Source organism: Alligator mississippiensis, chromosome 4, assembly GCF_030867095.1.
Source record: "Alligator mississippiensis isolate rAllMis1 chromosome 4, rAllMis1, whole genome shotgun sequence".
NCBI lineage: Eukaryota > Metazoa > Chordata > Crocodylia > Alligatoridae > Alligator > Alligator mississippiensis.
The window spans coordinates 162,932,951-162,947,849 of record NC_081827.1 but is presented as its reverse complement, the minus strand read 5'-3'; the positions used below and the strand labels follow the sequence as shown (position 1 = coordinate 162,947,849).

Genomic DNA, 14,899 nt, shown 5'->3' with positions numbered 1-14,899 from the left:
TATGCTTCACAGTGGGAGCTCCACATTAAAGCTGATCACTTCCTGTTCAGCTGGGCCTTCTCTAGCCAAGTACTTTGTCCACATCTTTAATCTTTGAGGGACAGTTGGGGATAGTCTTTTCCTTAATGACATCTACCCCAGGACAAGCCTTGCAAGAGATGGTGGGAGCATGCTGAAAACCCCCTCACCCTTGAGCAAAGTAACAGCATGACTAACTAGTCCAAAAACAACATTGAGTCCAACGCTGAAACGTGCTGTGGTTGGAGCACCATATTCATCTGTTTGTGCAAGAACAAGAGCCAGTCTCTCCTCATTTAAATGTTTATTAGTTTGTACATCATATACAGTTTATAATAAAGTAAACCAATTGCATATGGTTTTGCTTCAGTCTGATTGAGATTCTGCATATAAACACATCATTTTGAATTATGTCTAATGAAGTAAACAACAAATATTCACATTTTTACCATTCACATCCTAGAAAGGTAAGGGTCCAAAGAGGGACAGTATTTATACTGATGTGAAGCCTACCTTAGAGGGCTGAATGTCAGGGGAACCAAATCTAGCATCTGGATTGCTTCATGCAGCATCCTTTCCTCTCAATGGAAAGGCAACAACTTTACAATGAGGTAAACATAGAATCCATTCCTTAAATTCAGTTAAATAAGACCATTGCATGGGGGCTAGTGTCCTCTCCAGGTGGCTTCACATCAGCGTCTGCTTTTGTCTTTAGTACTCCTTAATTTCTTTACAATAAAGCAGGTATGCATGCAATGAAGGTGTTCGGGCTGCCATTGTGTACTCTAAAACAGTTTCACACTCTTCTGTCTCTTCCGTAGCATGAGCTATTAAGTGAAAGCAGGGAGTAAGACGGGATAGTCATTCTAAGAGAGGCTATGGTCTACAGTTAAGTTGCATACCCAGTCCAAGAAGGCAGAGGCAAGCTGTGGTAATTCCTCAGCTTCCACTGGTGCTACCACAGCTTTAGTCCAATAACGTTCTATCTTGTTTTTTCCAGCTAAAAAGCTTTAAAACAAGAACTCCTGTTCAAAAATTACTTGCATGCCCAAGTGATTGGCTTACCCTGAAGTTATTGGTGGGAGGAGAGGGGGCTGCAGCAGCTTGTCTTTCTGTCTGCATATGTTGGGAGGGAAAACTAGGTGAAATAAAGCTGAAACATTACCAAACTACTTAGGCTTCCATTGCACATCTCTCTACCTATTCTGATGACTTGGTGTAGTGCCATCAGTGGCTTACGACACGTAAAGCAGGGTCACAGACCATGCTGTCACTAGTCGTGCCAGCTTTCAGTTCCAGTTAGAGCACTCCCTGTAAGAGCAAGATGGAGCTTTGGATTTCTGAGCTTGCTTTGTCTGGGCAGGGGCCACAAGGCACAATTTAACCTGGAACAACACCAAGCCTGCTTGAAGCAGGTGAACTGCTTAACTTGCTACTGAACTGAGAGAGTGATTTTGAACGAAGAGCAAGCCACTGCATGGGCCAAGTGGTTTGATCACTCAATTAGCTAAAGAAGAACTTGGCTAGGCACAGCCTGAGAGCACACAGGTGGATCAACAGAGCAGTGCAGTTGGGTGCATCACTTGAGTGAGTCTCCATGACAGGAAACAAGCTGCGGCACAACGGTGATCAGCCCTCATTCTAGCCAGACAGAAGCATGCAGCAGGACTCACATTGCTGATGTGGAGTACTTAATCCTTTTGCTCCCAACCCTTTTGCAGGCTGCACCGATGCAGTTATTCACAAAACAGTCACAAGCCTTGGCCTCTACTAAAAGTCCACCCTTGGAGTAAACCTCCCAAGCATGCAGACAGAATAGTGCACTTTGCTACATAGCAGAAACCCCTGCAGAGAGCCCAAGAAACTGCATGACATCTTCCTGCTCTTTACAACTTAGGTTAGAAGAGTTCAGTTCTCTTGATGGCTGGAGAGGACTGGAAGCCAGTGATACCCCTGCAGCAGCCACAGCCAATAGACCTATAATTTTTGGCAAGAAAAGCCTGTGTGAAAGGCATATTAGTGTTTAGGCCACACGCACTCCACTTGCAAGACCTCACAAGCATTAGAATGGATGTGCTCCTAGTTCAAGGAATGCAATTACTTCTTTTATTTTGAATAGGGCTGTGTCTGAGCCCGATCTACATGCAACTCATACTCCATATTTTGGCCAAGAAGTGGAACATCAAACAAGCACGGCAGGGAGGGCCTAACGCTCAATGTCTCCTGCATTTCTGCAAATGCCTTTTTGAGTTGCAATAGAAGATGCTTTGACTTATGCCAGTAGGTTGGTTTGGACTTAAGATGTTCCATGCACAGGTATTTTTCTTTAGATTACACCCCATATTGTCAGTAACAATTTCAGCTATCCCTCATCTCTTCAATGAAGTGTCTACTCTTGTCAGTTCCCTTGCATAAAGCTATGTTAAAAAAAATGGCACATTTTTCTTCATTAGCCCTGTATATAGTCATATCTGCATAACTTAACTTTATTCCTGCCAATCCCCAGAGTCATTACAGCTGTGGGGGAGAGGCTCTATTTTGGCACATGTCCGCTCAAGAGGAATGTTAGTTAGATCCCAAATAGCAGAGGCCTGAGTGATGATACGCAAGCTGTAACAAGAGCCACTCAGATTTGAGGCCAAGGAAAAGCAGCTGTTTAATCTGAGGGTCCACAAGGACATGTTCTGGAAAGTGACTCAAGATGCCACCAAGCAAACAGTTTAAGGCTCTTGCTGTTATACCAGAAATAAAACTTTCATTAATTTACTCTTATGGAGACTAAATTAAAAAAAAAGAAGAAAAAACCCACCCTAACACACTTCTTTGTTGCATTAAGAGCAGGAGCTTTGAACACCAGTCTCTTCACATATGAAATACAACCTGTACCCCATAGGGGGAAAAAAAAAATAAATCACAGGGAGTACAGCTTCACATGTAGCCTATTTAATCTGTTTTTCTACGGCATTACATGTTCTGGGAACACCACTGACATTGTTTTGCTTTCTACAACTTAAATACTTGAGCATATTGTCTGTTTAAGATACCTGCTGCTTATGACAGTGGTAAATCCCTGCATCCTGGACCTCAGCAAGCCACTGGAAGCAAGGGGAGACACTAGGATAGGTATAGCAGCCAGACAAATGGTTTTAAGGTGCCCCGTTTGACTCTAGGAAACAAGATCTATAAATAATTATGTCCAATATTGGTCGTGTGTGAAATGCAGCGTTTAATTAAAAAAAAAAATAAAAAAAAAATCACATCTTGGCAAGTATTTTCTAAGAGAAACAAAAGCGTCCGTCTCTCCAAACTGTGCTAATACGAGAAGGTGGTCTAGTGTATGTAACAGCACCGTGCTCTTCTGCCACTGTCCTGAGGTAACAGTATAGTTACTAAATTCCATTAACATTATAATGCACTCTGCAAAAGTGAACATCCATGTGCATTCACTTTTAACCATATAATGGGTTTTTTTTAAAAAAGGCTTGGCACTCACCATGTTAATTTTCGCTACATTATATCATACAAACATGTAGTTTACATAAATACCTACTGTGTGTATTTCCTCTCTCATGAGAACATCCATTCCTCTTTTGTCCCTCAGAGAATGGTCTTTCCTTCTAAATTTGAGAGGTTGGGGGGGAAGTCTGTTTCCTTGACACTTACTAAAGAAAGGCCACACTGCCAGAAAGCAGGAAGCAGGTCTCCATAGTGATAATCTGAGAGCCAATTCCAAACTGTGCGGTGCTAACAAGAACAAACACAAGATGATAGCATTCACAACCCAGTGTGTCCCATTGAAATGATCAGTCCTGTACACTTTGATTTACAAGAGTACCATGAAAACCAGAGTATAATTTCAATAGGCAACAACCATTTTTTTTTAAATTCCTCCCAAACATTCAACATGCTGGAGTTGACAAGATGTGAAGGTCTTAGTTACCTCTCCTTTGCACCAGTGTAACCTGAGCAGGTCCATCAAGCTGGTGCATGGGAGGGGGAAAAATAAAGACACCAGGAGGGCTTGTTTCTGCAATGAGACTCAACACTGGCTCATTTCAAAAGTTGAATTTTGAGCAAATAGCCTTTGCTGGTATTAGTTCTCCTAAAGTGGGATTAGGCCCTTTATCCTTTTCTTCAATTGAAGCAGATTGTCAAAGCACCTGGTAAAGACAGCAGCATGACAAAGTTTTTGGTGGCAGCACAGCGCAATTCGTTTACAACCATGACACGGAAAGAACACCTTGCACTGCAATATAGCAACCTTCCTGCCAAGTGCAGGAGAGGATTAGTTTAGCTCTTGGCTAGAAGGAAGGCAGGACAGAGATGCATGAATTCCAGTACAGGATTTTGTAAAGGAGTTAGTGGGAAGCATTACTTTTTGTGGACACATTAAATTTGTCAGCCAGGTTGGCTAGAGCAAAAGCTAGTACCCAATTCCTCCAAAACCAAAGTACAGACATGTTTCAATTTGTTTATACATGCCTCTGTTCTCAGGCGATCAGAAAGTAGCTTTTCAATCATCACTATACTATGGCAATTGTAATTTAGAACAAAATTATGGGAGCAGAACACTGTATTTTGTGACTGGAGCTGCTCGGTTTTCTACCAGTTATTTACCGATTTTACCCAAACACCCTCCAGCTCCATGTCTGCAGTAGAGACCATCAAAAATCCCAGCAGTTAAACAAGCTATGGAACAAAGCTCCAAAGCTACTTCAGAGATATCTAACCTGGGTGGAGTATCTACTTAACGGAGATGATTCTATTTATGCCAACTCTTTACCATGTCAAAAAGGTATAGCTTGGGATTTTCATTTCTTCAAACACATGATATCCTCCCTGAGCCAGCATCTTGGTGCAACACCAAGGTTGTGGTAAAGCAGAAAAAACAATCATGTGAGAAGTCAGAAAGCACTACAAGCGCAAGCCAATCCTGAGTTAGAAAGGGGGCATCCCCAAATAGCTTCTACCTGAACTCATCATTATCTCCTGTCCTGACCTGAAGAGACATGTAGGGCAAGTCATAGGCTATCAGTTCAGAGATTCTTCCTTGTCTTGGCATTGCCTTGCTTCATTAGGTTTGGAAGCTACTCTTTACTGCCACTTCAACACCATAGCATGAGTCATCTCAGTTAGCAACTAGACATCACTTTCCAGACACGTATCCAATGCACCCTGCACATGCTTAATAATTGTATTTTAAATTATCAGTAACCTGAATACCCTCGGCATTTCTTCAAAGCTCAGAAGAGATGACATGAAAATCATAGAGGGTGTGTTTTTGGATTATAGAACCCAACCAAACCTAACAAAAATCAAGCTTCAGTACATATGCTAAAATGGATTAATCACAAGAACAGGAATTTCAGGAAGAAATTTAAACAGAACAAATTAAATATCCCGTTAAAGAAAATGGACAATTTTGTGGAGTAGAAACATCAGAGCCCTTGCATCTGAGCTGCACTGTAAGGAGTGCTTTCTTAACAGCTGCCCACACAAATCTGAAGAAGCATTTTTCTCTGGTATGAAAGCGTTAAGATCACACTCTTCTTTGTCATTTCACTTAATGCCCAAATGTACCATTTTGGTACAACCATGGTAAGTGCAATTACAGATGGCAGATGGGATGTAGTTTGACTGGATGTCACAAAAATATTGTCAAGAGTCAATTATTACAAGTCACTAGAAACCCATGTGTGCTGCCCTCCTGCATCTGAAGCCAACCAAAAAAAAAGCATAAGGCATCCCCCTCCCCTCCCAGACACAAGCTGGGTTTCCAGGAGAATGACCTTCAGGGAAGTCCCCTCACTCTGGGAGTAGGTACAGTCTGAAAAATATGGGCCAGCATGGAGGGACCAGAAGATTCAAAACTTTTATTTTTCTTTTTTTTTTTTTTTTTAATAAAGTTAACAGTAAAACAAAATTCACAAACCTTCCCTCCCCCCCAAGCTGGTTTCCTCTTCACGCACAAAGCACACAAAATGGAGGTCTCCAATTTGAGAAAATGAAACTGCTCTAAGTACAATGAGACATGATGAAGGAAGGAATCTAAGTATGTCCATATCTGAGGTTAAAACAAGCAGATCAGAGATGTGTAGGGCTTGGATTGGTTTTGTTTTAGCCAAACTGAAAAAAGAAATTTCCTGGCCCAGAAGCTGGAAGAGAAATGAGGAGAAATGTTAGTGCTTGCAAGTCTTTGTAATACTTCTCCAAATCCCACCTTCCACAAACCCAAGAAATGGGCTCCCTGCAATCTACCCCGAGTGAACGCTGCCACAGGCTCAATGCTGGTAATTAAAGGGCTTAGAGAAGGAGTGGGCAATTACTCCGGGCAGAGGGCTGCTTACCGAGTTTGGGCAAGCTGTCGAGGGCTGCATCAGTAGCTCTGCCCCTTGACAGGTGCCCCGCCCCCGGTTGCCATTATGTAATGGGAAGTCCCACCCCCTAATGCCTGACCTCTGCCACCAGAAGGCCCTCCCTTTGCCCCAGGAAGTACTCCTTTCAGCAAAGGGTTTTGCCATCTCAGAACCAGAAACATACCAAATTATATTCTAAAAAGTGAAAATCCACAACATTCATGAGTTTGATTTCAAAAAATATTTTTTTCCAGATTTACATGCATTTGTGTAGTGTACATAGAGGGGATGGTGCAATAGCTTAACATGAAGTCTTACACTTGTATATTGGGGGGGCAGGGGGCATGGAGGGGTGGGTATAGGTTTGTGGGGGGCTATGGGTGTGTTTGCTCTCACTGTCCTGGTCCTGCCTCTAGGCTAGGGGCAGGATAAATGCGGCCTGTGGGCCAGGTTCAGCCCACCAGGCCATTCTATCCAGCCCGCAGGGCCCCTAAAACATTAAGAAAGTTACATACACACACAACAACAAAAACAACACACATGCATCCTTTCACTCCTGGCCCTCGGGTACAGAGCAGGCCATGTGCTCCCAGGGTCCAGTGATGCAGTTGGGGGCCATGTGGTGCTGGAGCAGCCAGGTGATGTGCAGGGAAGCAGTGAAAGCCCTGGCAGGCAGAGGCTCACAGTTGGGGTGGGGGGAGGTGTTGGAGAGGGCCAGCCTTGCTACTGAGTCCTGCCAGCTTCCCCTGGGTCCTACAGCCCCTGGCTCCTGTCATCTTTGACAGGCAGCCAGGAGCAGATCAATATAAGTTTTCTACATTTTTTAGGGGCCCCACAGGCCTGGCAGGCTGAATTTTGCCTGCCCCCTGGCCTCGAGGCAGGACCAGGAGGGTGAGAGCAAACAGCAGACAGGGCATGAGAGGCTTTCCAAAGCTCAGGAGCACACAAAAAAGGTTCCTACAGGATGTATTAATGTTGGCTAACTGCTGACAGGAAGCTCAGCAGCATAAGTGTCTTCTTTGTCCCCAGGGGCTTAGGAAACTGATACATCATCATCCAAACCCTGGGAGAAGAGATGTTTCTCACAGAGTATAGCAGACCTTCCACTGTCCCTGCCCAACTCAAAAAATGCCCCTCTTCTGAAACAAGAGCAATTGCTCCAGTCATACATGACTAAAAGGAGACACTAAGAACTATACATACCTTCAGCAACAGCAATTCTGTATCTAAGCAACAGTCAACTTGATTCTTAGAAACACAGAACCAATTAGAGGCAAAGCTTGCACACTCAACTTGAGGCAGGAGCCTTTTCTATACAAGTGTCAGAAGCAGCCATCAGCCGGTGCACTGTACAAAGCCTTCTGTCACCAGATATACATGACAGCAGGGAAATCAAATTACATCCCTTTCAGTCAGCACACCTATTCTAGAGACCCTAATGTCACTGACATGACAAGAGTGCTTGCACAATGCCAAAACCAATCAAATTACATTTCCACCTACCTTCAAAACTGAAGCCACCAGGTCCACCAAAGAAGGCCTTGAAGATATTGTTTGCATCAAAATCTACACGGGAGAAGAGAAAGTTCCAAGTTAAACATGAAAGGACAAAAAGCTGCTTCATGTTACTTCAGGGTTCTAAACAAAGGACTAGAAAACACTTTGAAAATGGATAAAGAAGCAGTGTGTACAGGGCTCCTTTCTATCCCCTTACCCTGCCATGAAACAGAGGCACTACAGAGAACAGGTGAGGAGAGGTAGTGCAGACAACAGGAGCCAAGAGAAGTTACCAAAGCAGTGCAAGCAAGTGTACTGTCTAGAGCCAGGATTCATCAGCATCCACTGAATCAACCCATTTACTCTTGGGATAGGCATCAGGTCCTGTTCTTTCAGCAGCTGCACCCATTTACAAAGAAGCCAGTACCTTAGTCAGTCAGTGCTCCAATATCAGAGGGAAGGCTGTTCCCCACCCCAGGAACATACCTTGGAGATTTCCCATCCAAATACCAACAGTGTTTGACCCCAACATCCAGACTTGTGTTGTGATACTGAAAGCAGCAGGCTTTGCATGCATTAGGAACAGCCCCTCTAGAAGAGAAGGCAGATCTGACCTGTCCTTTCCTTTCAAAGCTCATCTTTGCTGAACACTTTGGAGATACCTACCTCCCATATTCAATCCATCTTCTTCCAGATCCTGCCCACTGTCATAGCGAGCCTTCTTCTTGGGATCGGACAGAATGGTGAAGGCCTCACCAACCTCTTTAAATTTCTTCTCCTCCTCTTTTTGCACTTCTGCACTTGCCCCACTATGCCGGTCTGAGGGTATGGAGATGGGTAGGAAAGAAGCTTTCAATTACTACCAAGCAGAGTTGTGAAACACAATACATTCCAGGCAACCCTAGGCTTTTATGAACTAACAGCACTGAATGGCAAGAGGACTTGGGCAGTTCAACTCAGTGAGTGTTTTTGAACTCAGACCATTAAAGAAACTATTTGTTCAGAAATTCTCTCTTCCACTTGTTCCCTGCTCTCTGGAAATCAAAGCAGTGAGCTGCACTGTGACAGCAGGGTACAGCTGCTGGGTACCTGGATGATGCATGAGTGCACGTTTCCTGTAGGCCTTCTTGATCTCATCTTCAGAAGCATTTTTATCCACCCCGAGGATTTTATAGTAGTCTTTCCTTTTGCTTTTTTTCAGTTCCAACTGTGCATTTTTTAGGAGCTGCTTGTGTTCTAGAAAAAAAAGCAGTGCAGAAGGAGAGCACATCATATCAAGTACACCCTTGAGCAACAGAAGAGCACTGTTAAAGAATAAACAAGCTAATTTTATTTTACTATCCCCAGTAAAGATTCATGTTTCCACTAACATCCACACACCCTGGCGTCTAAGCATCACTAGCCGTTATATGAAAACACATGCCCCATAAGTTCAGGAGCCAAAAGCAAAAATAGTGCTCATGTTGGACTTAAACTACTCTACTTATTCTCACACAATTCTCTTGCTTTACCCTTGGTGCAATGAAGCCACACAGTCAATGTAATGGCTCTGATCGTCAGGCAATGTCACAAGGTGACAAGGCCATTTTTTGTTGAGCACGATGGAAAATGAATGTGCTCAGCCTGCTCACTTCAGACAGCACTCCAACATGAAGGGTTGTTGAAGACTAGGATTCTGAAGGAGCTTTAAGTCACTGGCATTTGGGAAGCACCTCTTTGTTCCTTCAAGAATTCCACTGCCAGGTGATCCAATGCCAACTGCTTTTTCAGCAGCTGCATTCATTTCCACCTCTGCTGGGTGCCTGGAGGTCCAGGCACTGCTCATAACATGTCTGGTTGTTAAATGAGGAGAAATGTCAAGACCATAAATAGTTAAAGACCTGGTACCAAGCCACTGTAGCTCCCCCTGTGCAGTATTATGGCCCTATTGCTATGAAGGGTAGTTCATTATAGCACTGCCAGGGTCATACTTCACAAAAATACAGGTGCCATAGCGCAAGGGCCTTTCAACCAATAAGTTATCCACACAGTATCCCTGTAGGAATAATCATGTTTTGCACTAACAGAGAACCTGTAGCACGGAGCAATTAAATGATCTTCTCTCAGTAACCTGCAGAGCCTGTGGCAGAACCAAAACTGAACCCAGAGATTCTGAATCCCAGTCTAGTGCCTTGAACCATAAAACCAACCTCTCTCCCCGCCACCCACAACATTGGGAGAGAAACTCTCACCCATGCTTCTATGAGGCAGGTGTTTCAGAGAGCTTCGGGGGATATTTCCAATATTATCCTTTTGGAATCGGGGGTGGCAGGTCAGAGCATACAATGGCAATTAAGTGTTTATCGGCGCTCCTGCCTTACAAGAAAAAAAAAAAAAAAAAATCAAAGCAGAAACATTGCTCTCCCTATCTAGGGGCAGGTCCAAAGTGCATAAAGAAAGCACTGATGCTCTTACCTTTTGTTTTTTCTGTCTGATAAACCTTTTCATAATCCCTTACGGCATCTTCATATTGTTCTGTGTCCATATAGCTAATGCAAGGAAAAAACTGTTGTTACAAAGATATAGTTTACAAAGAATAAGAAAAGTCACAGTGCAGGCAGGGGGTTAAATTATGAGTGTGCAGGAGCAATAAACACAGTAAGGAAACAATACAGGTGGGACCTGCAGAAACACAGACAATCGCAATTGTCACAGCCTGAAATGGAACAGTGGGGCTGGTTAGACCTGGACCTCAGAGCCCAGACTCCTATGCTGCTCAGGGATAACTTAGGAAGGGTGTCATAGTAGCCAGAGCCCGTATCTTGGATTCCAGTCTGAGCCTGCAGTCTTACTGGGTAGGGTGAACCCAAGCAAAATATCAATCTAGTAACTACCTCAACCATTGACACTTGCAGGAATTAACACCAGCTGCTGGCACAGTCATGCAGTTGTGGTCTTGGGAAGGTAAGGGGGCGATATTTCCATTTATAGAGTAAGTAATTATGAAGAACAATGGCTGTTTATTGGCAGATGGACATTTTTAGCCATAACACATTACTCCATATTAGAGTCCTGGGAGTGGAAGAAGCCTAAACTTTAAAGGAATGTCAGGCATTTTAACTTCTAGCAAATAGATAAGAGGAGCCCTCCAGGGCATGTCCACAGCAGCAAGTGCCCAGATAGCTCAGGGGAAACTCCAGAGGCCTAGGAGAAGGACATGCAGAATTCTTGCCAGGGCAGAGTTCTGCCAATATTAAAACCCTGCTCTGAGCATTAACACCCCCCCCCCCCCCCAACCTACTCATTCAAGAAGTAATTTCTCTGGAACAGCCAAGTTTCAGAGTGAGAGCAACAAGGAAAAGAACATGAGTTCCCTGCCAGGACTAAGCAACACGCCTCAGGGCCAGCACAGCAGGCAGGCAGGCTCTGAGTGCTCACAAGGGGAGGGCACACAGCTACATTCACTGGAAATGGTCAGACATGGAGACACTTGTTTTTCTCTTGAAAGGACATGGGAAATGCAAAGACCTAATCTCTCAGCACTGTGTAGTGTGGCAGCATGATCCAGGGGCAGGAACGTTATGGTCTCAATGCTTCACAGGGAGACAGGAAAGTCCATTTCAAAAGCAGGTCTCCCACTGAGTGTGCGCCCTTTCTGCCCAAATAAGCCCTGCAGCAGGGTCTTAAAGGAACATTAACAGAGTGAGACTCTGGGCAGGATGCTGCTTTCAGGGAGAGCATCCAAAATAACCATAGCATCCAAAAACAAACAGTGGTTGGAGCAACAGAGTACCACGAGGTCCCTATCTGCCAGGGGCTCTCGGCCTCCTCCATTACTGCACATGTGGCCAGCTTGTGAGCACTCAAGTCATTTTCCCAAAACGCTGTTCATCCCAGCCAAACTAGCCTCTAATGTGTTACCCATGCAACATGCGTTTCAGCAGACAGCTGGTCCCCAAATGGAAATCTTCCCGGTACACTCAAAGTCTGCTTACCATTGTGCTCTCCTCAAATATGCTTTGATATACGTGTCATCCAGTTTTATTGCATTTGTGCAGTCATCTATTGCTTCTTCTAGTTTCCTAAGCTACAAAGCCACACAGTTATTAAATGCTCCCCCACTCCCAAGGTACAACAGAGTATGATACACAAAGCTACAATCCCATGCAAAACAAAAGCTGCAAATATATGGGGGTTCGCGGAACATTTGCAGAGACCTCTCCCCCAGCTGTTTGGTGTGAAGGTCCTTTCTCCCCCAGATAGCAGCCGGAGATGAACTACAATTCTGCAGAACTCTGCTTGTTACCAATGTCACAGACCTTTTGCTTCACAGGAACAAGCTCAAAATTGGCTGGAACTGGCAAACCAGCCTTCTTCTAAACCACATGCTGCTGCTTTTAAGTACTGTACTTGGAAAGAGAGGGAGAGGAAGAGAAGGGAGATGAGGCCTGTGCCCACATTAACTCCCAACAGGATTGTACAACTGCGAAAATCAAGACAAAAAAGAAAAAATATTGCCAATTTAAAGCAATATCGGCCAGAGCCACATGTGGCTCCCCAGCACCACCCCAGTGTCTGAAGTACCTCAAGTCTGTTGACCTTCTAGGCATGCAGCCATGCTCATCTACTGCTGTAAGCATTGATAGATGCTGGGCAGTTGGAGAGGGATTTCTATCCATCAGGAATAAATTGTGGCAAATTTAAGCTGTCCGTGGGCACAGCTGCACCATAGTGGCAACACATCCTCAGCTAGATGACCCAGAGCACACCCTACCTACACATTTCTGCTGACACAGTCCAAATGCAGAAGCATACCCACTGCAGGATCACCCACTGCTCTCATGTATGCTGGAGACTAGGTGTCTTGAGTGGCCTTGGGATTGTCCTACCAGAGCATGCAATTGCTGTGGTGTAGGTATGGCCCAGGTCAGATAAGTTTGCTGCTATAGTTTTTGGCACGCAGCAAAAGTCCTAGGCACCTTCGACAGGCAGCCCTTGAACCGGAGTTGCTTTTTAAACTGAAAAAATAGAGGCAACAGAATCTCCTTACTCAAGAGACAAGCAAATAAACCTCACAGGCCCTTCCTGACGGAGAAGGCTCATTTGCTTGGGACAGCAGTTTCCTCTGCCATTCAGAACAGTCCCTGTCCCTTCACCAGCAAGAAAGCCAAGCTTAGGGCCTGCCATGCTGAAGGCGACCATCCTGCTCAGCAGGGTGGAAAAGTATCAGTAAACTGGATGAAACCAAAGAGAAGCTCAGCATCCCACCTCCTTTCCGAATGCATGTGGCCCCTCACTGGCATCCTACACACTTCTCTACAGCGCAGTCCACGTTCCTTGGGGAGAGCCCCCAGTGGATGACCACCTGCAACCTCACCTACATCTTACCTTTGAATTAACTGTCCCTCGGTTACAGTAGAGTTTGGCATTTGTTTTTATGTTATTGGGATCTATCCCCAGTGCCTCTGTGTAGAGTTCATAAGCTAGTTTATAATTTCCTTCTTTAAACGCTTTATTTCCGTCTTCTTTCTTTGCTTTAAGTGCTTTGGCATTCTGAAACATAAAACACCAAATGAGGACAGCAGCTACCCCACAGCATAACCCCCTTCTTTGGCTGTATCAGGCCTTACAATACACCTAACCTACTTCCAAATTCCCCAGAAAACTAGAGAAGCAGCAGCTTCGCCAACACTGCTGGGCTCCTTGCCTTTCACAAAGGGAGCTGCTAGGAAACAGGTGGGATCAGTTCCAGCCATGCCCCACAAGAGGACAAGGCACAGTCAGAACACACCAAAGCAGCAAACACCATGTTATTAAAAAACAAAAATAAAAAGCAATAATAAAGGAGCTGATCCAAATGCTGTGCTGACTGGAAAGGGGAGTCATAGGGAACTAACTGAAGTAGAGGATGAAGAAGGAAACTCTTCCAATGCAAATCAAACTGTAAATCTTAACATTTTGACAGTCCATTAAACCTAACTAGAAATCAAGCTGCCTCCAGAAACCTGGTATCTAAGACAAGAGCCCACCTCTGGCTTATTGCTACTGAGCTCTGAGGAAGGTGAAATCCTGAACAGAAAACAAACAGCCGGGAGAGACAGCTTGCAGAGTGATATAGCCTATGAGAGAGACTGCCTTCCTCCAGGAGCTATCCCAGAAAGAGGCAGCAGATGGGGTGCAGGAAGGACCCAATGTGCTATAGGTTTTTGTGGTTCTTGGGCATTTTAAGCCTTCAGAAGGAGGAAAGAGATGAAAAACAGAAATGGGAACAGGGACTGCAGGAGCAGGCCCAGAAGGATAGTTATAAACAACCAGCCTGACATCCATTACTTACTCGGCAGGCCATACATGCTTTCTCGTGATCGGGAGCCATCCTGAGCGCCTGGATGAAGAACTGCACAGCCTTCTCAATACAGTCTTCATAGTAAAGGCAAAGACCTCTGACATAAAGGGCGTCTGCATTTGTGGAGTCCATTCGCAAGATGTCACTGTAAGAGTCACAAGCATCCTCAGGACTGGGTTTAACCATCTCACTGATGCAGGGCACTGCCGCTTCCCTCACCTGGACCCTGCTTCCATGAAGATGTCGGCATCCTCACCTCCTTCTGACCAAACCTGAGTCCCTTGGAAGAGGAAAGCCACTTCCAGATCTTGATGTGCAGGAGAGGAAGCCTTATTTGTGACTTCAGACACACCAGCACAGACCAGTGGGGAATCAGCTTCACTACCCCAAGTTATGACAGTAATGCCATAGGTCAGAGGTTTTCAACCTTTTTTTAACAAGTGTACCTCTTCTGTCTCAAAGTTTCAGCTCATGTACCCCATATTAAAATTATTTGGAGGGGAGCATACGTGCCCCTCCCTGCCCAACAGGTAAGTCTGTGGAGAGTGGAAAGGGTCATGGGGGGCAGATCGAGGCCCCTGTAGTGAGGGAGGGTGTGGGGTACAGACAGGGGCAGGGGGTGGGGTGAGTGGGCCCTCGGCAGGGCTGAGTCGTGGGACAATCTGAAATCAGGCGGCTTGTCCAGGGGTTCCGGTAGGAAGAGGGG

The 14,899-nt window shown here is 44.9% G+C and overlaps 1 protein-coding gene across 3 annotated transcripts in view; it reads right to left on the bottom strand.

Annotated features, from left to right (window-relative positions):
* Positions 1 to 307: 307 nt before the first annotated feature.
* Positions 308 to 14,899, bottom strand: part of DNAJC7 (DnaJ heat shock protein family (Hsp40) member C7) — a 33,164-nt gene continuing 18,572 nt past the window's right edge. For all 3 annotated transcript variants that reach the window (XM_059726946.1, XM_019476510.2, XM_006264551.4), the window contains exons 7-14: positions 14,185 to 14,338; positions 13,239 to 13,403; positions 11,846 to 11,937; positions 10,326 to 10,399; positions 8,961 to 9,107; positions 8,538 to 8,690; positions 7,878 to 7,940; positions 308 to 6,173 (exon numbers count right to left, since the gene is read on the bottom strand). In XM_059726946.1, the coding sequence (XP_059582929.1) occupies positions 6,136 to 6,173; positions 7,878 to 7,940; positions 8,538 to 8,690; positions 8,961 to 9,107; positions 10,326 to 10,399; positions 11,846 to 11,937; positions 13,239 to 13,403; positions 14,185 to 14,338 (886 nt within the window). In that variant the 3' untranslated portion in view covers positions 308 to 6,135. The remainder of the gene's footprint in view (positions 6,174 to 7,877; positions 7,941 to 8,537; positions 8,691 to 8,960; positions 9,108 to 10,325; positions 10,400 to 11,845; positions 11,938 to 13,238; positions 13,404 to 14,184; positions 14,339 to 14,899) is intronic.